The sequence below is a fragment of the Ranitomeya variabilis genome, chromosome 7 (genome assembly GCF_051348905.1).
Source record: "Ranitomeya variabilis isolate aRanVar5 chromosome 7, aRanVar5.hap1, whole genome shotgun sequence".
NCBI lineage: Eukaryota > Metazoa > Chordata > Amphibia > Anura > Dendrobatidae > Ranitomeya > Ranitomeya variabilis.
This window is the reverse complement of record NC_135238.1, coordinates 167,025,504-167,046,870: the sequence shown is the minus strand read 5'-3', so window position 1 is coordinate 167,046,870 and position 21,367 is coordinate 167,025,504. Positions and strand designations below refer to the sequence as shown.

General features: G+C 41.4%; 1 protein-coding gene across 1 annotated transcript in view; it reads right to left on the bottom strand.

Annotated features, from left to right (window-relative positions):
* Positions 1 to 6,019: 6,019 nt before the first annotated feature.
* LOC143785752 (uncharacterized) overlaps positions 6,020 to 21,367 on the bottom strand; it is a 368,406-nt gene continuing 353,058 nt past the window's right edge. The window contains exon 14 of the mRNA XM_077274844.1: positions 6,020 to 6,571. Coding sequence (XP_077130959.1) covers positions 6,451 to 6,571 — 121 coding nt within the window. The 3' untranslated portion in view covers positions 6,020 to 6,450. The remainder of the gene's footprint in view (positions 6,572 to 21,367) is intronic.

Sequence of the window (21,367 nt, the reverse complement as noted above, 5' to 3'; positions counted from 1 at the left end):
TAAGTTAAAGGGGCCGAATAATATTGCACGCCCCACTTATCAGTTTTTGAATTTCCACAAAAATTTAAAATAACCAATAATTTTCGTTCAGCTTCACAATTGTGTTCCACTTGTTGTTGATTCTTCACCAAAAATTTATATTTGGTATCGTTATGTTTGAAGCATGATATGTGGGAAAAGGTTGAAAAGTTCAAGGGGGCCGAATACTTTCGCAAGGCACTGTATGTTTGGGAACATGACTGGACTCTGAAGCAAACAATGCTATTTGGCAAGCAAATTTATCAGGAATAGTTTGTTGGTGCCATTTGGAAAAAGACACCCCGAATGACACCATTTTGGAAATGACAGTCATTTTTTAAATGTATACAAAGGTGTAATGAGCATTTTTGCTAGATGTGTTTTACGGTACTTATGTCTTTATCATAGGCTTTTGTGGAAACAAAAAACTACATTTGTAAATTATTACTGCTTCCTCCCAAATATGGCAGTATCCTAAATAAGGTCATACACTGCTGAGCAGGACTCAAAAAAAAAGGAACACTTGGCTTTTGTGGCACAGATGTTCCTGGAGTAGTAGGTGGGGGCCATTTGCAGACCTTCTTGTGAACTTCTGTGTGGCATAAATCTCCAAAAAGTGACCTCTGCTTGCAAATTACACTCAGGGAATTTATCTAAATGTGCAGTGACTATTTTGATCATACTGGCATTTTCCAAAATTTGCAAATATATAATTTTAATACCCGAGATACACAATGTCCAATTGGGCTTCTGGAGACACTCACCCAAAAGAATTGGTAAATGGGTTGTCCAAGACTTAATTGATGACCTATCTCAACATGAAATCGGTGGCGATCCAACACCCCACCGATCAGCTGAAAACTGCTCCATCAGTGTCTAGAACTAAGTGATGTATGAGTGGAACATAGCAGCATTGTACATTAATTAGGGACAACAGTTGAGTACTGCAGTACATTCACTTCAATGAGAGATAAAGTAGCTGGCAGCGGCCATGTACAGGGTTGTTTTATTCCACCTTTTTAATGAAAGTGTGAGACATGTAATGACTGACACTCATAATCTCACACAGTGCTACAGTAAGGCTATGTGCACATGTCTGGAATTGCAGCGGAAATTTCATCGGCAACTCCTCAACTGTGCCGTGGGTAAAACGCATGCGGAATTGGCATGCGTTTTCCTGCTAGACACTAGAGTTTTACAAGCGTAACTAGCTTGCAGAATGCTCGCGTTTTCCAAGTGATCCGTAGCATCGCTTGGAAAACTGATTGACAGGTTGGTCACACTTGTCAAACATAGTGTTTGACAAGTGTGACCAACTTTTTACTATTGATGCTGCCGTTCCCAATAATGCTTCCGTTCCCAATAATGCCTAGCGGCAATGACCTCGGATGATGTAGCGGTCTCGCAAGACCGCTATGTCATCACAGGTCATTGCTGCAAAGCATCACTGGGAGCGCAAGCATCGCGAGGAGCGGGAACACTGCCGGGGACGTCGGAAGGTGAGAATATCACGATTTATTATTTTAATTCTTTTTTTAACAATTATATGGTTCCCAGGGCCTGGAGGAGAGTCTCCTCTCCTCCACCCTGGGTACCAACCACACATGATCTGCTACTTTCCGCATGGTGGGCATAGCCACATGCAGGAAGTAAGGGGATCAATGCATTCCTATGTGTGTGGAATCCCCGCGATTTTTTCCGGAATGCGATTCCACCGTGGAAAAAAATGCAACATGTGCACAAAAATTGCGGATTGCCTTCTAATAATAGGATGCTTAATGTATGCGTTTTTTCGCAGTTTTATTGTGTTTTATAGCGAAAAACTGCGAAAAAAACGTGAAAAATCCTGAACTTGTGCAAATAGCCTAAGGTCAGTGTTAACACAGTACAGCAGAGCTAACACAGTGCAGCAGAGCTAACACTGTAATGAGGCAAAGTTCACATCTGTTGTACTACTAACACATTTGCATTGCAGGTGTCCTCTCATAGTGCAGTGAGTAAAGAACCCTATACATCTGATACTTGAAATCATCGGTGGTGGGCATGCCCAGTGCCTAGCGCACTCATGTAGTCATGGGCCCACGGTGATGAATGTGCGCAGGCAACATATTACTGTTCCCTCATGGCTGTATGGTCAGTGGCTCACCCCATGATGGTGGTGTAGAGAGGAAACTGGAGAAGCAAAAGGGGTTTAGTCACACAGAAATAAACTTTATTTTAAAAAGCAGTAGATTCATCATTGCAGATGGAATTACAAAAAGCTTGATGGTTACACATCTGATATGAAAACATTAATGTAATCCCCCAAATTTAGGGTACACTAGTGCTTCAGTTCCATTCTCATAGGCAGCCAGTGTGGGGTGGAGGGCCAGTGCAGCCGAGCTGACATCACTTCAAATGTATTTGCAATGAGACAAGGTTCAACTACTACATTACTACTACATAACTGTGGCAAAGTGAGCAAAAGCCAGCAATGTTTTTATTTCTATTTTTCACCTCATTCTCCATGTGGTAAAAGTGATAAGAAAACTTTATTCATTGGCTCAGTGTAATCACATTAATACCACGTTTATGTAGGGTTTTTTTTCACTACTTTTGCACATTAAAAGCTATTTCATACAACGTATAATTATTTGGCCATATTCTGATAACTCTAACTTTTACATTTTTTTCTGGAGACAGTCAGATGAGGGCTTGTTTTTAGCAGTATGAGACAACATTTTCAGTGACATTGTTTTAACATATGACTTTTTGTTACTTTTAAAGTAAGTTTAAAGAAAAATAGCATTTTTTAAATGTATTTTCTTTACATGCTCCCCATACAAATATAACCCCTGTTGGGTGAAGACTGGTGTACAGAAACTGAGTCTGATAGGAGCAGACAGTGTTTCTCAGTAAGAGACATTAGCTGCAATGCCTTGGCAACCTGGAAGAGAAGGAGCAGCAGCAGAGGACAGGACTGATTGGCTGAACAAGCTGGAGTACCAGGGAGGAGGAGACAGACAATACTGAGAGGAAATAGCAGTAAACCAGGACAGCAAAGTGTGTGGACTGACAGTTCTGCAGCTCCATGTTAGAGGACAATGAGCCGTGGAGCTGCACCACATTTACATACCTGCCAGGTTGCCCAGGGTTGCCCACCTCCTCCTGGTTTCCCATCAAGAAAAAGAACTCTATCTTCCATCCCTACAGAATCCTATAGTCTCAGGCTGTAATTGCAGAACTACCATATTAAGGAGTGAGTAGCTTGCTAAGACTTGTGGTTGCAATGGGGATAAGCACATAAGAGCTATCTATAAGAGAGTATTGCTGGAATTTCTGGCTCAACATACTTTTAGTTATAATAGGGCTAGCCATGGAGGAGATCTTGTTCCTAAGGCATTATGCGCACCAACGGACTCTGAAAGCGCACCATCACCCACGGCAACCAGGTCCCCAACATTGAATTTTCTTGTTTTTATTGCTGTAGCCATTTATAGTTTAATCAGTATTAGTTAAAAGTGTGTGTGTGTTGTGATTCAAAGGAGAAGTGTCATTGCTAACATCCAGGTTAACTGCAAAGCCCTATATTGTATTTGTACTTGTGGATTGTGTAATACAATTTATTTTATTGATACTTTCTATTCCCCTTACCACATTCATCATTTAAACACTTTATTAATAAACCTGTGAATTATTCCAACCTCATCTCTTATGAGTGTATACGGAGTGTGGACAGGGGTTTCCCGATTCGACCCCTGGCAGAAGAGGAAGACCCTCCTGACACTGCATCATATTGAAGTGAGAGCTACCAGACAGCTTGCTCACAAAGGCGGCTTAATGGGTGTTACACAAGTTAAATAATGGTACAGTTTTATGTACGCTGCAATATCAATTATGTTTTTTTTCTTTACTTTTACACACAAACAAGGTTTTAGTGTTAAAACATTTTTCTGTTTTTTTCATACTTTATTTTGTATAGTTTTTTATTTTTAAAATTGGATTCAACTTTTATTTTACTTAGTCCCTCTAGCCTTAGTAAGGGATTAAGTGACTAAAGTGTTCAATAATACCCTGCTTATGTTTTGCAGGGAATTAGATATGCTAGCCTGAGGGTTCGGTCACATGGCCCTAATTTCAACTCAACTGCTGTCAGCGAAAACAAACGAACAGCGCTCAGACCAATGTTATTCAATGGGGCAGTCTGGTTTTTATTCATTGACCAAATCTGTGTGTGAAGAAGAACGCAGCATGCACTAATCTCTTCCATATATCGGATAAGACTCGCCCTTTCAAGTCTATCGCTATGCAAAATAAACAATAATAAAAGGAAATCGGATGCAATATGGAGACACAGTCTAGCATCTGATTTTCACGGATACAGTGCAATTCTGTAACAAAGGAAACTATAAATGGACCTGTAAATGATTAATAGCTGCGTTAAAAATAAGGATTGTACAGTATATGGACTGCACAAGGATGACAAGTGGGAAAAACAAAATTGTCTCAGGTTTTTTGGATGAAACGAAAAGATTTTTTTATGGTTGTGTGAATCTACCTTGACACTGACAGGAAACTGGCAAGACCTTACATGCCACAGTAGTTCGCAGACCCTGGCAATTACTTGGCCTGGTTTTACCATGGTAGCCACAAACACTACACAATCACGATCGCGGGATGCTAATGAGGTTAAAAAGGGAGATTCCTCCCTCAAATAAGCATGTAGATGTCACTGTCACTATTTACAGCAGCATCTAAGGGGTTAAATGCCTGTGATCAGCGCTAGCATGGATCGCAGCCATTGCAACAGGGTGTCAGCTGCAGGGCCGGACTGGCCATCTGGCAATTCTGGCAAATGCCAGAAGGGCCTGTCTGGTCGTGGGCTGCCTTGTTGATATTGTTAACAGAATCTGTGTTCTCAAGACACATAAACTGTTAAGAGTTGTGTAGGAACACAAAGTCGCTGACTCCGTCACTTACCCCAACAGCCACGGGAATCATTAGAGATATTTGTCTGGTAGTAAATCTTGCTTTCTTCCTTTCAGGGTAATATTAGTAATATATCCCATCTGGTGCTTGGGGACGGGGAGAGCATGGGCCTGTGTGATTTCAAATGCCAGGGCTGAATATCAGCCCCAGTCCGTACCTGGTCAGCTGTGATATACAGCTGACGCTCACTGCTAATAAAGCTGGCTCTGCTTGTCAGTTTCGCTCTGTACATGTACACCGGTTTGTTAGACCTCATTGCCTGCTGCGTTGTACATGTACAGCAGATATCGGGAAGCAGTTATCCCGTTAAGGACCCACAGACCTCACAATGTTATTTCATATATTCATTGTTGTATTCCAAAATCTATAACATTTTTAATTTTCACTCAATGTAGCCATGAGAGGACCTGCTTTTTGCTATCCAAGTTATATTTTTATTGATTAAAATTTATAAATCTTTTTTTTTTAGGAACTGCAGAAAATAACAGTAATTTTACAATTTTTTTGTTTTTTAAGAATTAAGCTTTACGGCGTTCACCTCACATTACAAATTACATTTATAACGGAAATATATATGTATTCTGCAGTGCAACATGTTTAAGACAATACCAAATTTATAGTTATTTTTATTAACCCGTATTTTCCGGCGTATAAGACGACTTTTTAACCCCTGAAAATCTTCTCAAAAGTCGGGGGTCGTCTTATACGCCGGGTACGGAGCTCTGAAGTCGCCGCATATGGTGCAGGGAGAGGTCCCCGATGGTTTCCAGGGTCTGGAGAAGAGGAGAATCTCCTTCAGGCCCTGGGATCCATATTCGTGTAAAATATGGGGCCGTCGGCAGGTAAGTATATCCATATTTTTTATTTTTATTCTTTTTTTTACACGAATATGGATCCCAGGGCCTGAAGGAGATTCTCCTCTCCTCCAGTCCCTGGGAACCATCCGGGACCGCTCCCTGCACACGCCGTATAAGACGACACCCGGTGTATAAGGTGACCCCCCAAAAGTTGGGGGTCATTTTATACTCCCAGTCGTTTTATGTGCCGAAAAATACTGTATTTTATTTTGTTTGTTTTTTTGCACAAAAATAAACATTTTTTTCTTAAAAATCATGTGATTTTTATGTCTCCATTTTCTAGCTGCCAATTCCTTTAAATTTTTTCATTCTTGGAGCTGTTTGGGGTTTGTATTTTTGCAGGGTTACATTATATTTTTATTTATATCATTTTGGGCTGTATATTACATTTTGGTCACCTTTTATTCCAGTCATTGTCAGATGAGCTGAGCAAAACAAACAAAACATAATTCTCCTGCCTAGTTCAATTTATGAGTCAAATTGCTCAGATAATTACAAACACAGAGATACCAATTAGGTCTCCCTTTTTCTACTTTTTATTTGTTTATATAAGAAAACATTATATAGGAAAAAAAGGTTTTTTTTGGTGGGATTGGGGGGCATTCAATTATTTCTTTTTAGTTCCGTGAAGTGTAGCGGTGGTACATTTTAGTCTTTCTCTCTGGATCTTGTCAGCAATTCCCAGCTTGAAAGCATCACAAGATGTGGCATGAGAAGGAGATGGCATCCTAAAACAAGTAAAAACATACATAGTTATAAGATGGTGCGTTAATGTGGACTGTAAGGGTGTGTGTCCACGGTCAGTAAACGCTGCTTGTTTGACGCTGCGCAGAGCTGCAGCGTCAAACACGCAGCGTCCAGATGTTCCAGCATAGTGGAGGGAATTTTTTGAAATCCCTTGTCCACTATGTGTGGAAACCCGCACGCGGCGGGCCTGCGACTCCGGATATGCTGCACGTCTTTTCAGATCGCAGCATGTCCGTACACCTTGCGGGGACGCAGCATCCCCGCAAGGCATAACACAGGGCCCTATGGGAGGGGTGCGATGATCCCGGATGTGTACAGTTAACACATCCGGCATCATCGCATCCAAAAAGGGGGCAGGGCTTAGCGCCAAGCGGCTTCGCCGCTCCGGTGATACCGCCGGCCATCCTGAACGTGGACACGCAGCCTTAGGGTATGTGTCCACGTTCAGGATTGCATCAGGATTTGGTCAGGATGTTTCATCAGTATTTGTAAGCCAAAACCAGGAGTGGAACAATTAGAGGAAAAGTATAACAGAAACATATGCACCACTTCTGCATTTATCACCCACTCCTGGTTTTGGCTTACAAATACTGATGTAAAATACTGACCAAATCCTGATGCAATCCTGAACGTGGACACATACCCTTAGAGCACTGGACCAACTCTTTCCTACCTCATTACGTCGGAAGTCCCACCCCATAGACATAGCAGAGCGGAAAAGAAGCCTCCGCTCTGTAGATGTGACCGCTCTGTGCTGGGGAAGAACGGTCCGTGCACAACAGGCAGGTAACCTGCAATTACCTGCCTCTTAGTGCTTAGGTACATTTTTTCGTTTTTCATAAAGTCTCGGATACCCCCTTTAACCTTATAACAGCAAAATAATTATGTCTTAGGCCTTGTTCACACGTTCAGTATTTTACATCAGTATTTATAAGCCAAAACCAGGAGTGGGTGATAAATCCAGAAGTGGTGACATGTTCCTATTATACTTTTCCTCTGACTGTTTCACCACTCATTTTGGCTTACAAATACTGATGTAATATCCTGCACGTGTGAATGTGGCTTAATGGTATTTACGCAAATTGACTATTTGCAGTAGATTTTTGTGTATCAAAACCCTGAGCTTTGGCAGAAAAAACACCTTTTAAAATATGCGCGTTTTTGACACATTTTTTCAGTGTTTTAGGCTCAGTTCTCACCATAAGATTTTGACGCTGCAGAATTTCTGCGCCTAGGTTACTTGCGTTTTTTCATTGCAATTTTTGATGCGTTCTGTTAACATGAGTTTTTGTCGTGTTTCTGACTCTGTCTTTTTGTCTCTTTTTCGTGTGTCATGCTTTATATAAAGCTACTTTGTTTTTGATACTTCCTGGTGTTTGGATTTGACAAAACTTTAGTGACATGCTTAGGTGCGGATTACATGTGTATTCAACATGGTTCTGCCACGGCAACTAATGCAAGTCTATGGGGAAAATCCACACAGAAGACTGTAGATTTGCTGCAGATTTGAAACATGCACCGCATGTCAATTTATGCTGAGTAAATAAAGAAGCCCAATGAGCAGGAGATTTATATAAATCCTATCCATTTTCCTGGAATTGTAAGACAAGCAACAAAAAAAGGCAATGCCAAAAATGCACCAAAACTCATCATGGGAACATAGCCTTAGGCCATGGTCACTTTGGTGTATTGCATCCGATGTGAGAGCATTGGATGTGATATGCTAATGACACTCGGCTCCTGCTCTGCTGCGATCTGGAGCCGAGTGTCAGTGCTCTGTGCTCAGATCCTCTCGCATGCTAGAATTGGTGCACAGGTGCGGAGGAGACAGAGAAAGTAATTTCTCCATCTTCTCCATTGGCGGCATTAGCAGGATTCGCACTGTACTCGGGTGATATCCCAGTGCAGTACAATGTTTCACAAACAACCATAGACTTGCATGGTTGGATGCGATCTGATTCTTGGATGCAGTCGCAGCATGCAGCGATTGTTTTCGTGTGCCGAATCGGCATGAGAAAATAATCGCAAATGTGAGCTGCCCCATAGTATAACATTTGGCCGAGTGCAATCCAATTTTTTTAGCGGACTGCACTCATCCGATTTCATTGCATGTGTGAGCAAGTCCTTAGTGTGCCTTTTGATGCATTTTTTACTTGCATTTTTTCCATTCAGTTGAATGCTACAAGAATGAACATGCTGCAGACTTGAAAAAAAATGCTTAGAAAAAATAAGCAATTTGTGCATGAGAATTTAGAAAGCTTATTAATATGCAGGTGCTGTAAAACGCTATGTTTTTCAGAATTAAAAATGAGCAGAGAATATGTGGTAAAAACGCTGCATGTGAACAAGCTTAAATCACTAGTCCAGTGTTTTTTTATTACACCCCTAGATGGGTGCTTTAAATGTAAGTTCCCTGTTCCACTATCTCACACTCATCTGTCATCCCTTTCATTCTTTTCCAGCCTAGCACCAGTCGGTCTCCAGTAAAAAGTGACTTGCCGGCGCCCTCCAATGTCTGCAGGAGTGCATCGGAGGTCACTTCTTAATACAAGTCTATGAGAGCCTACTTCTGGTTTTCATAGACTTGCATTGAGAGCTTGCAACATAACTTCTGACTTCCGGCCAGTCAAAAGTTATGGGCACAAGATGGCACCCCAGGACCAGAGTGGCGCCGGTAGGAAGTGAAGCTGCCGGAAGGTGAGTATAAGAATGGGGGCACGGAGCTTAGATTTAAAGTGCCACTCAAGGGCTAGATAAAAAATGCAAAGTAAAAATGAAAAATATGAATCTTGAACCAGGTGGAACAGGTCCAAGTGGAGGAGATGGACATGGCTTTATAGGTGGAAGAGGCAGGGCAGCAAGGTGGCTCAGTGGTCAGCCTTGCAGCACTGGGGTCTTGGGTTCAAATCCAACCAAGGACAACATTTGTAAGGAGTTTGTATGTTCTGTCCGTGTTTGCATGGATTTCCTCCTGGTACTCTGGTTTCCTCCCACACTCTAAGAACATATTCATAAGGAAATTAGATTGTGAGCTCCAATCGGAAAGTGCCCATAATGTCTGTAAAGAATAGCGCTATATAACTGAGTAAAATAAGTAAATAAATGAAGTGTCAAGGGAGCAGTAATCCAGCACTGGTTGTTTTTGTTTTTTGTACTTTTTCCATGATTTTCAATATTATTTAAATTTATCTCACTTAAAACAACTAATAATTGAAAAAATTCATCTAGCAATCTAGAACCATGAGGCGTAGGTCCAAGTGAAGAAAGAGGTGGATGTGTCTGTATGGGTGGAAGAGGCAATGTAGAAGTAACCCAACAGTTTTTTTAGAGGAATGACTACAAAGAACATAGAATGAACCAAAGATAGAATGAACCAAAAATAAAATAAAAAACTACAACAAGGGGGCAAAGGTCCAACTGGAAAAGGTGATGGACGTGGTGGTGTAGGTGGAAGAGACGGAGGAGGAGGTAGCCAATTTTTTTGTTTTGTTTTTGTTTTTTATTTGGGGAGGAAGCCGAATGCCAAATAAGGTTGAAGACTGGCTGGGTGCAGCTGTTATAGTTGTCCAGTCATGGAAAAGTATAGACCAGTCCTGTGGGATCCACGCCTGGTTCATTTTAAGGAATGTTAGCTTCCTACGTTGGATGTGGACAGGCAAATGAGCCTGTCTGTGATGACATCACCTGCCATGCTAAGCACACGTTCCGATAGTACACTTGCTTCAGGGCAGGCCAACACCTCCAAGGCATAAAGGACAAGCTCAGGCCATGTTTCCAATTTAGAGACCCAGAAGTTAATTGGGGCAGACCCATCAATTAGTAAAAATGGTTCCCTGAAAAATGCCCACAGGAAAATTACCCACAGGAAAATTGCCCACATGAAAAATGCCCACAGGAAAATTGCCCACAGGAAAATTGCCCACACAGAAAATTGCCCACATGGAAAATTGCCCACACGGAAAATTGCCCACAAGGAAAATTGCCCACACAGAAATTTGCCCACACAGAAAATTGCCCACATGGAAAATTGCCCACATGGAAAATTGCCTATTTCAGCATCACAAAGTTTCAGATCTATGATATTTGAGGTGAAAGGTGAGGATGTTTACATGATGTGTGATCAACTTGTGATTTACAGCTGACCTAGTGCAAAACTGCAAACATGCTGAAGATCTGTGGTTTGTAGCAGTCTGTCATTATCAGCAATAGATAGATCTAGTCTGCTCTCATCTCTCACTGATTCTGCCTTACTCCTCTCACCAGCCCAGAACAGCAGCACAGGCAGAAACAGCAGCAGTATGATCCAGAGGAGCCATCACTGCTATCAGTACCCACAAAAGAATCACTGTATTATCTGTGTAGTTACATGGGACTGCAGGTCAGATCTAATATTTTGTCATCTCAGTGGGAGCCCACCAAAAGCAGGGTGCTGCTGTCTGAGATAGATGGTCATGGAAGCCCAGAAGGCACCGCAGAAAGGTGAGAGTCAGAATCTGTCAGAGGAGCGGAAGTGCCATAGCAGCTCCGCTCTCCCATTGACTTCAGTGGCAGTGAATCTGGGGCCTGCACTTCCTTTCCTGTCCACTTATGACTACCAAAAGTAAGAGTGAACAGATCCTACATAGTTATGTATCATACACATGTACTGGAGGTGCAGGCAGGCATAGGATGGAAGGAAATGCAGACTGGATTTAAATAAGGGTCTCTAGGCCCAGACACACGACAATGAGAGTGGAATAAGGGTCTCTAGGCCCAGACACACCACAATAAGAGTGGAATAAGGGTCTCTAGGCCCACACACACCATGATTAGAGTGGAATAGGGGTCTCTAGGCCCAGAAACACCACAATGAGAGTGGAATAAGGGTCTCTAGGCCCATACACACCACAATAAGAGTGGAATAAGGGTCTCTAGGCCCACACACACCATGATTAGAGTGGAATAGGGGTCTCTAGGCCCAGAAACACCACAATGAGAGTGGAATAAGGGTCTCTAGGCCCATACACACCACAATGAGAGTGGAATAAGGGTCTCTAGGCCCAGACACACCACAATGAGAGTGGAATAAGGGTCTCTAGGCCCACACACACCACAATGAGAGTGGAATAAGGGTCTCTAGGCCCAGACACTCCACAATGAGAGTGGAATAAGGGTCTCTAGGCCCAGACGCACCACACTGAGAGTAGAATTATTGTTAGCACAGTGGAATGACAACTCCTAAGAACAGAATCCGTACTCTGGGACTAGGGATGAGTGAACCGAATCTGTAGGACTGTCAGGACTCTGAACATTTTTTACCATTTGTGCACTACTGCCCTTTTTCAAGATGGCGTCTTTGGTCTCGTGTGCACTGTGTCTCCTGCTATAAAACTCCACCCCAGCCTTCAGTCTGTGCTAGAGTATTCTGCCTTGCATCCAGCTCCTGACCTCTGATTACTCCCTGGCTATACACCTGCTCCTGTGAATCTGTGTGGTGATCCTGCTACTCTCCTCTGAGTTCCTGCTGCATACACTAGTTTCCAGTAATCCTCCTTCATCTGCTGTTCGTGTTTACTTCCATCTGCATTTGCTGGTCATGTAAGCTGTTGCTGCTTTGCAATAACCTGAGACTATTAACCAGGCCTCCCTGGTTGAGCTGAGATATGATTTGAACTGCCTAATAAGCATATCTATCTGTGCCTGGACTAAGACAAGGATTTATTTGTGTCAAGTATCCTCAAGAATAACTGTGCTTCATAGACTTTCTGCTTGATTGCATTTTCCTCTGAAGTTTCCTATAGACTGCTAAGCTGCGTTTATTATTTGCACCAAGTGTTGTGGACTTGAGTATTCTCTCTCCACCTGTTTGAATCACCGTGTGATAATATAGACTTTACCACTTATAAAACTGTGTCCTGTAGTTGTCTTTTTCCACGCAAAGAGTCTCCTGAGTTATCCCCTATAATTATTACAGGATACTCTAGCCTAAAAAAAAAGGAGACTGCTGGAACAATGACTGCAGAAAGCAAATTAGAGCAGGTGTTTTCCATAATTAGATCACTGCAGAAAGATGTGGAAGGACTGAAAAAGAAGTTTGGAAGCTTTGAACACAATTAACAAGTGTTTGGACAAACTTTGCAGGACTTGAGCAACCGCATGGCAGCCCAGGAAAACAAACTTGCTGGCATAGAGTCCCAGTATGGACGGGCTTTTCAGGACATAAGCACGCAAATAGCTGCACAAGTGACTTTACCCTCTGGGCAACCGCCAGCAGCTGGCCCACCTAAGTTGCCCCCATTCAGATTTAATGGTGATCGCGACAAATTTTGTGGCTTTGTGAATCAATGTATGCTATATTTGATGTGCATGCTGACAGTTTTTCTACTGATAGATCCAAAGTATTGTGTGTAATAATGCTACTGACCTCACGAGCGCTCGCCTGGGCGAATCCGATGATTGAGTCTCGTGACCCATGGTTAAATGACTTGGGTGATTTCTTGGCCGCTATGGCATTAATGTTTGATGACCCTAATCGCCGTGCAACCGCTGAATCTGCTTTGTTGTCTTTACGCCAGGCTAAATGTTCTGTTATTGAGTATGCCGCTGAATTCAGGAGATTGGCGGTAGATACCAATTGGGACAGTTATGCACAATTGCCTATTTTTAAAACGGGTCTGTCTAGTATTGTAAAAGATGGAAAAAAAAGGGTGTTCCAGCTCCTTAAAATGTCGATACTTTATTTTTCCATTAAAATCTTGATACAAACATATCCTTGCATAATTGCGAATGCTGCAGTGAGAGCGACGCGTTTCGATCTTATCAGATCTTAATCCATGCTTGGTTTAATGTGAGTTCTGACAAATACTATATAGTATCAGTGGACCAATCTAATTGTAGCTGTCAGTCACATGACTGCTTTCACAGGTCCTAGTTCAGTAAAAGTTCTAACAAATACTACATGATGTCAGTGGACCAACCGTATTAACGCTATCAGTCACCTGACTGCTTTCACAGGTCCTATACATACATTTATTTCATTAAACACTAAAATAAACCAAAACATCAAATCAGCTATAAACAAAAAATAAAAAATAAAAAGAAATAGAGAACTTTTAAGCAATGAATAAATTTCTTAAGCATAATGATACATAATTTCGTTTTTTCTATTAAGGCCAAAAGGGTATCTCATTTGTAGGTTATAAATCCAGAAAGCCTCTCTGGTGAGAAGCTGTCTTTTTATGTCCCCTCCCCTTTGGGAAAGTTTTGTTCGTTCGATCCCCTGTATTGTCATCATTGAGAAATCTCCAGAATGGCAAGTAGCAAAATGCTTAGCAACAGCTGAGATGTTACGATTCGTTGTATAGTTACCAGTTAGATCCCTGAGATGTTCCGATATTCTAATTTTTAGTTTCCTCGTTGTACACCCTATATAAGAGACATTTCATAAAGCACAATCTATTTTGTAAACAACGTTATTTGTATGGCAGTTTATAAATTCCTTTATTTGATATGTTTTTGTTCCTTCTGTATTCTGGAAGGTATTGTTAGTTTTTGCATTACGGCAAGTACTGCAAGCAGTAGTACCGCATTTATAAAAACCCCTACACTGCAACCATGTTTCGGATACAGATTGATGAATAAAGCAGTTCGGGTTTCCTGGCTACTACATTTAAGCCGTCTTTTAGAATATCTGCAAGGCTATCATCTTCCAATAAGATAGGTAATCTTTTTAAGACTATGCTTTTAATTTCATTAAATTGACTACTATGTTGGAAACAAACATATGGGTTGTTCTTTCTATTTATTTTTGCCTTCTTACTGTCTACATTGTGTGTGAGCAAACTATCTCTGGATTTGTTGTTCACTATTTGTTGTGCCCTGTCCAAAGTCCATCTGGGATATTTTCGTTTTTGTAGTTTATTTCTTAAATTATCAAATTCATTTTTTCTTTCCATTTCATCGCTGCAATTTCTTTTCAATCTTGTATATTCACCTACCGGGATAGATTTGATGGTGTGTTTGGGGTGACTACTTCTGGCATGTAATATACACTCACCGGCCACTTTATTAGGTACACCATGCTAGTAACGGGTTGGACCCCCTTTTGCCTTCAGAACTGCCTCAATTCTTCATGGCATAGATTCAACAAGGTGCTGGAAGCATTCCTCAGAGATTTTGGTCCATATTGACATGATGGCATCACACAGTTGCCGCAGATTTGTCGGCTGCACATCCCAAAGATGCTCCATACAAGGCAGGATGGATCCATGCTTTCATGTTGTTTACGCCAAATTCTGACCCTACCATCCGAATGTCGCAGCAGAAATCGAGACTCATCAGACCAAGCAACGTTTTTCCAATCTTCTACTGTCCAATTTCGATGAGCTTGTACAAATTGTAGCCTCAGTTTCCTGTTCTTAGCTGAAAGGAGTGGTACCCGGTGTGGTCTTCTGCTGCTGTAGCCCATCTGCCTCAAAGTTCGACGCACTGTGCGTTCAGAGATGCTCTTAGGTCTACCTTGGTTGTAACGGGTGGCGATTTGAGTCACTGTTGCCTTTCTATCAGCTCGAACCAGTCTGCCCATTCTCCTCTGACCTCTGGCATCAACAAGGCATTTCCGCCCACAGAACTGCCGCTCACTGGATTTTTTTTCTTTTTCGGACCATTCTCTGTAAACCCTAGAGATGGTTGTGCGTGAAAATCCCAGTAGATCAGCAGTTTCTGAAATACTCAGACCAGCCCTTCTGGCACCAACAACCATGCCACATTCAAAGGCACTCAAATCACCTTTCTTCCCCATACTGATGCTCAGTTTGAACTGCAGGAGATTGTCTTGACCATGTCTACATGCCTAAATGCACTGAGTTGCCGCCATGTGATTGGCTGATTAGAAATTAAGTGTTAACAAGAAGTTGGACAGGTGTACCTAATAAAGTGGCCAGTGAGTGTAGTGTTTCCACTTAAAGGTTTCAAGTGTGTTTTACTGCCTATGACTTGATTAATAGTTCCCACTAAAATCTAAATCTAGAAAAGAAATTTGATTATTGTCCCATTTATGGGTAAATTTGATACCATATTCATTTTTGTTGATGTATTCAATAAAGTCTGGTACGGCAGACACATTGCCCCCCCAAATAATTACCATATTTTTCGGACTATAGGACGCACCGGACTATAAGGCGCACCCAGGTTTTAGAGGTGGAAAATAGGGAAAAAAAATATTTGAAGCAAAAAAAATGTGGTAAAATATTTAATAACATAAATAACATACTATTATATGTGGTGTTATTATATATAATAGTATGTTATTATGTTGGAAGCTGTGGGACCAGTGTGGTGTCTGTGAAGTACGATATGAAGACGCTGGAGGGTGAGTATAAGGGCTCATTTCCACATGCGAGGCACACGTCCGAATCTCGCATGTGGAAACCAAGCTCTGGCGCCGGCACTTTGGAGCGGAGCTGTGCAGCTCCATGTGTTCCTATGCGGCCGCATGCTCCGCTCTGGAGTGCCGGCTCCACAGCTTGGTTTCCACATGCGAGATACGGACGTGTGCCTCGCATGTGGAAATGAGCCCTAAGAATGGGTGCACAGGGCTTATAGTGAAAGCACCACTCCAGCCAGCACTGCAAAATAACACTGGAGTGCTGCTTTAAAATCCCATGGGAGAACTATAACTCCCAGCATGTCCTGCAGATCCTATGACATGCTGGGAGTTATAGTTCACCAAAGGAGTGGTAGAGTGCTTTATTGTGTTTTGTAAAGACTGACCTATTAATTGTGGCAGCCAGCCACACTGTTGTGATGTAAAAGCTGGAGCATCCCATGGCTGCACACACAGAGCCTTCCCTGTTGTTGTTGCCTTTCCACAGCGCAGGACATAAGAGGAAGCTGCAGATTCTAGGTGGGAGTCTGAAGGACCTGTGATGATGTCAGAAGAGGGAGGGCTCTGAGCTGCCATGTGATGCTCCAGCCTGCCCACTTCTGACATCACACAGGTCCTCCTGCACAGCACTCGTCCAGCACAGGCAGGTAGACAGCGATCTCCTGGCCTCTGCTGCTGCCTTCTCCTCCCCCGGACACACAGATTCTCCCTGGAATCAGTGCTGGGGAAACTGTGTGTCCCTGCTTAAGTGCAGCATTCATTTGCTGCTCCCGGCTCACCGCTCAGCTGATCGGTGGGCGGGGAGCAGCTAATAAATATTCACTGCACTTAATCAGCATGGCCATGTGCTTTCCACAGCAGCTGATTCCGGGTAGCGGGGACATCCTGAAGTGGGATAACAGTGCGATCCCACTCGCTGCTGCCCCCCTCCCCACATGCTATATCCGTACTATAAGACGCACCCACACTTTCCTCCCAAATTTGGAGGGAAAAAAGTGCGTCTTATAGTCGGAAAAATACAGTAGGGTGTCGTCTATGTATCTACCGTACCAGACGAGGGACTCGACAAAAGGATTGTTCACATTATAGATATATTTGCAAACTGCCAAAGACCTGTGCAGCTTTAGGTGATCTGTCTTTAGTGCGCATGATAATTTAAAGATGTTTACTTATAGCATCCGCAAATAAATATATTCAGCAGGATATAGTCGGGGAAAACGGAAGTAATAACGGAAAATAATGTAATTAATTTATCGTCGCAAGAATTATCCAATGATCAACTGGATGTCCTGTCTTTAGGATTAAATTTTGTTCCAGATACGGACTTTAACCTATTCATGACTATATTGGATGTTAATAAATTTGTACGTAACCTAACAGTGAAAAAACATTTTGCCATAAATAATGAAGAGTCTACTACAAACAATAAAGACTGCATAATAATTGAATATGAACATATGGACTTTAAAGAACAACTTGCGCTTACCTGCTTACAAAGTTTATCTACGTCTGACTTGAAAATAACATCAAAGATAATCAATCTGTAGCATTTAATACCAAGAATCCCTACTTCTACCCTATACAATCTAGGGTGGAATGTATGGACAAATTCCAGGAAATGATCGAGAAAGATCTAAAATCATTAAAAGATGGTAAAAATAAAATAATAAAAAATAAAAAATATAATAATCTTTCATCCAATCATAAAAAAGCCCTTATACAATTGAAAGAAATGAAAAACATTGTCATTAAAAGAAGTGACAAGGGGGGCACAATAGTAGTAATTAATAAGGAAGATTATAAAGACAAAATATTAGAATTATTAAATGATAATGAAACATATGAAAAATTAAAGGGAAATCCTTCCAAAAAATATAATGAAGAAATCAATGTCATTGTGAATGAAGGTCTAGAACTTGGTGTCCTCAATAAAAAACAAGCAGACTATATATATGTGCCACATCCAAAAATGCCTATATTATATGGTCTGCCGAAAGTACACAAAAGTGAGGGCATACCAGCAATGAGACCCATTGTATCAGGTATAGGCTCAATGAGTGAACATTTATGTGAGTGGGTAGACTCCATTTTGCAGCCATTAGTGGTTAAATTGCCAGGTTATATTAAGGATTCGAGAGAGGTGTTAAAAACCTTCTCAAATAAAATATGGCAAGATAACTACTCATGGCTTAGTTGTCACTATATACATGTATACCACACACATTAGCAATGGAGGCGCTTCAATTCCATCTGGAACAACATAGTTCTTGTACCCAAGACCTTATAAATTTCGTTTTACAAGTCACTTTTTTTCTTTTAAAGCATAACATCTTTTCTTTTGACAATGTAATCTATAGACAAAAGATTGGAGTTCCAATGGGGGCTAAATATTCCCCCTCTTTGGCTAACCTTACAATGGCATACTGGGAGTGCAAATATATCTATAATGTGACCAATCCTTTTGTCGAGTCCCTCATCTGGTACGGTAGATACATAGACGACACCCTAATTATTTGGGGGGGCAATGTGTCTGCCATACCAGACTTTATTGAATACATCAACAAAAATGAATATGGTATCAAGTTTACCCATAAATGGGACAATAATCAAATTTCTTTTCTAGATTTAGATTTAGTGGGAACTATTAATCAAGTCATAGGCAGTAAAACACACTTGAAACCTTTAAGTGGAAACACTATATTACATGCCAGAAGTAGTCACCCCAAACACACCATCAAATCTATCCCGGTAGGTGAATATACAAGATTGAAAAGAAATTGCAGCGATGAAATGGAAAGAAAAAATGAATTTGATAATTTAAGAAATAAGCTACAAAAACGAAAATATCCCAGATGGACTTTGGACAGGGCACAACAAAGAGTGAACAACAAATCCAGAGATAGTTTGCTCACACACAATGTAGACAGTAAGAAGGCAAAAATAAATAGAAAGAACAACCCATATGTTTGTTTCCAACATAGTAGTCAATTTAATGAAATTAAAAGCATAGTCTTAAAAAGATTACCTATCTTATTGGAAGATGATAGCCTTGCAGATATCCTAAAAGACGGCTAAAATGTAGTAGCCAGGAAAGCACCATCTATTGGTAGTTCCATTTCCCCGAACTGCTTTATTCATCAATCTGTATCCGAAACATGGTTGCAGTGTAGGGGTTTTTATAAATGCGGTACTACTGCTTGCAGTACTTGCCGTAATGCAAAAACTAACAATACCTTCCAGAATACAGAAGGAACAAAAACATATCAAATAAAGGAATTTATAAACTGCCATACAAATAACGTTGTTTACAAAATAGATTGTGCTTTATGAAATGTCTCTTATATAGGGTGTACAACGAGGAAACTAAAAATTAGAATATCGGAACATCTCAGGGATCTAACTGGTAACTATACAACGAATCGTAACATCTCAGCTGTTGCTAAGCATTTTGCTACTTGCCATTCTGGAGATTTCTCAATGATGACAATACAGGGGATCGAACGAACAAAACTTTCCCAAAGGGGAGGGGACATAAAAAGACAGCTTCTCACCAGAGAGGCTTTCTGGATTTATAACCTACAAACGAGATACCCTTTTGGCCTTAATAGAAAAAACGAAATTATGTATCATTATGCTTAAGAAATTTATTCATTGCTTAAAAGTTCTCTATTTCTTTTTAGTTTTTATTTTTTGTTTATAGCTGATTTGATATTTTGGTTTATTTTAGTGTTTAATGAAATAAATGTATGTATAGGACCTGTGAAAGCAGTCAGGTGACTGATAGCGTTAATACGATTGGTCCACTGACATCATGTAGTATTTGTTACAACTTTTACTAAACTAGGACCTGTGAAAGCAGTCATGTGACTGACAGCTACAATTAGATTGATCCACTGATACTATATAGTATTTGTCAGAACTCACATTAAACCAAGCATGGATTAAGATCTGATAAGATCGAAACGCGTCGCCCTCACTGCAGCATTCGCAATTATGCAAGGATATGTTTGTATCAAGATTTTAATGGAAAAATAAAGTATCGACATTTTAAGGAGCTGGAACACCCTTTTTTTTTTTTCTTCAGTTGCAATTATCACTCATCTTGGTCCCAGATGAAGTTCCGAGCACCTGCATGGATCGGTGAGCTGGCTGCGGTCTAATTTATTAGCCGCAATAATCTCTTTTTACTGTTTATTGTAAAAGATGAACTAGCCCGCTCTGAGTCACCACAAGAGCTAGAGACATTTATACAGCATTGTGTGCGCATAGACATTCGCCTTACTGAGCTTAGGCAGGAGAACTTTGCTGCATATAACCGTGTTTCTAACTTTTCCCTTCCTTCCAAAGAGCCTGCAGGTAAAATCTCTCGGGAGGTGGAGGAGGTGCCCATGCAAATTGATTCCGTTCAGAGGCGCGAGATCAATGAGCGCCGGGAGCATCGCCTGCGTGAAAGTCTATGTTTCTAATGCGGCCAGTCTGACCACTTCTTGATCAATTGTCCTAAGTGTCCTAGGCGGCCTAACAAGGTGCTAGCAGCAATAGGGGAGTATGACAACTGTGATGATGAATCTGACATCTCTGAATGTAGCCTGCCTTTAAACGCTGTATTCCATTCACTTTCTATGACTTCACCCCCCAAGGAGCTGAAGGAAAAGAACTCTCACTGTTCTCTCCCTATTAAGATCCTGTGTTCAGGACAGAGGATTTCCAGTTCAGCTATGACTGACTCTGGTGCAGGTGGCAATTTCATGGATATCACACTTGCCAAGGAACATGGTATTACAATTCAGCAAAGAGCCTCTCCAATTACCATGAAAACAGTGGATGGGTTCCCTTTAATCTCTGGGCCTGTGGATCAGGAGACCGTACCCCTTGAAATTTTGTTGGAGCCTAAGCATCAGGAGCAACTTTCTTTCTTGCTAATTTCTTCTCCTCATTTTCCTGTGATTTTAGGCATTCCTTGGTTGCATTCTCAGAACCCAATTATCAACTGGGGGACCAAGGAGAATATCTTCCCAACAAGGAGCAACTCAGCGTTAACAGAAACTGTCCCTGAGTCCACGGGTACGGAACCACATGTACAGGTATTTTCTTTACCTCCAGCTTATAAAGAGTTCTCTGACATCTGTGACAAGAAGAATGCAGATCAGCTTCCTCCACACAGGCATTATGACTGTCCCATTGAGCTGCTTCCCGGGGCAGCCATTTCTTTTGGTAACGTATACCCTTTGGCGGCACCTGAGCTTCAAGCCTTAAAAGAGTATATTGATGAAAATCTGGCCAAAGGCTTCATACGTCCTTCTTCCTCACCAGCAGGGGCACCTATCTTTTTTGTAAAGAAGAAGGATGGGACCCTGAGACCCTGTGTTGACTATCGAGAACTCAATAAGGTAACCGTACGAAACTGTTACCC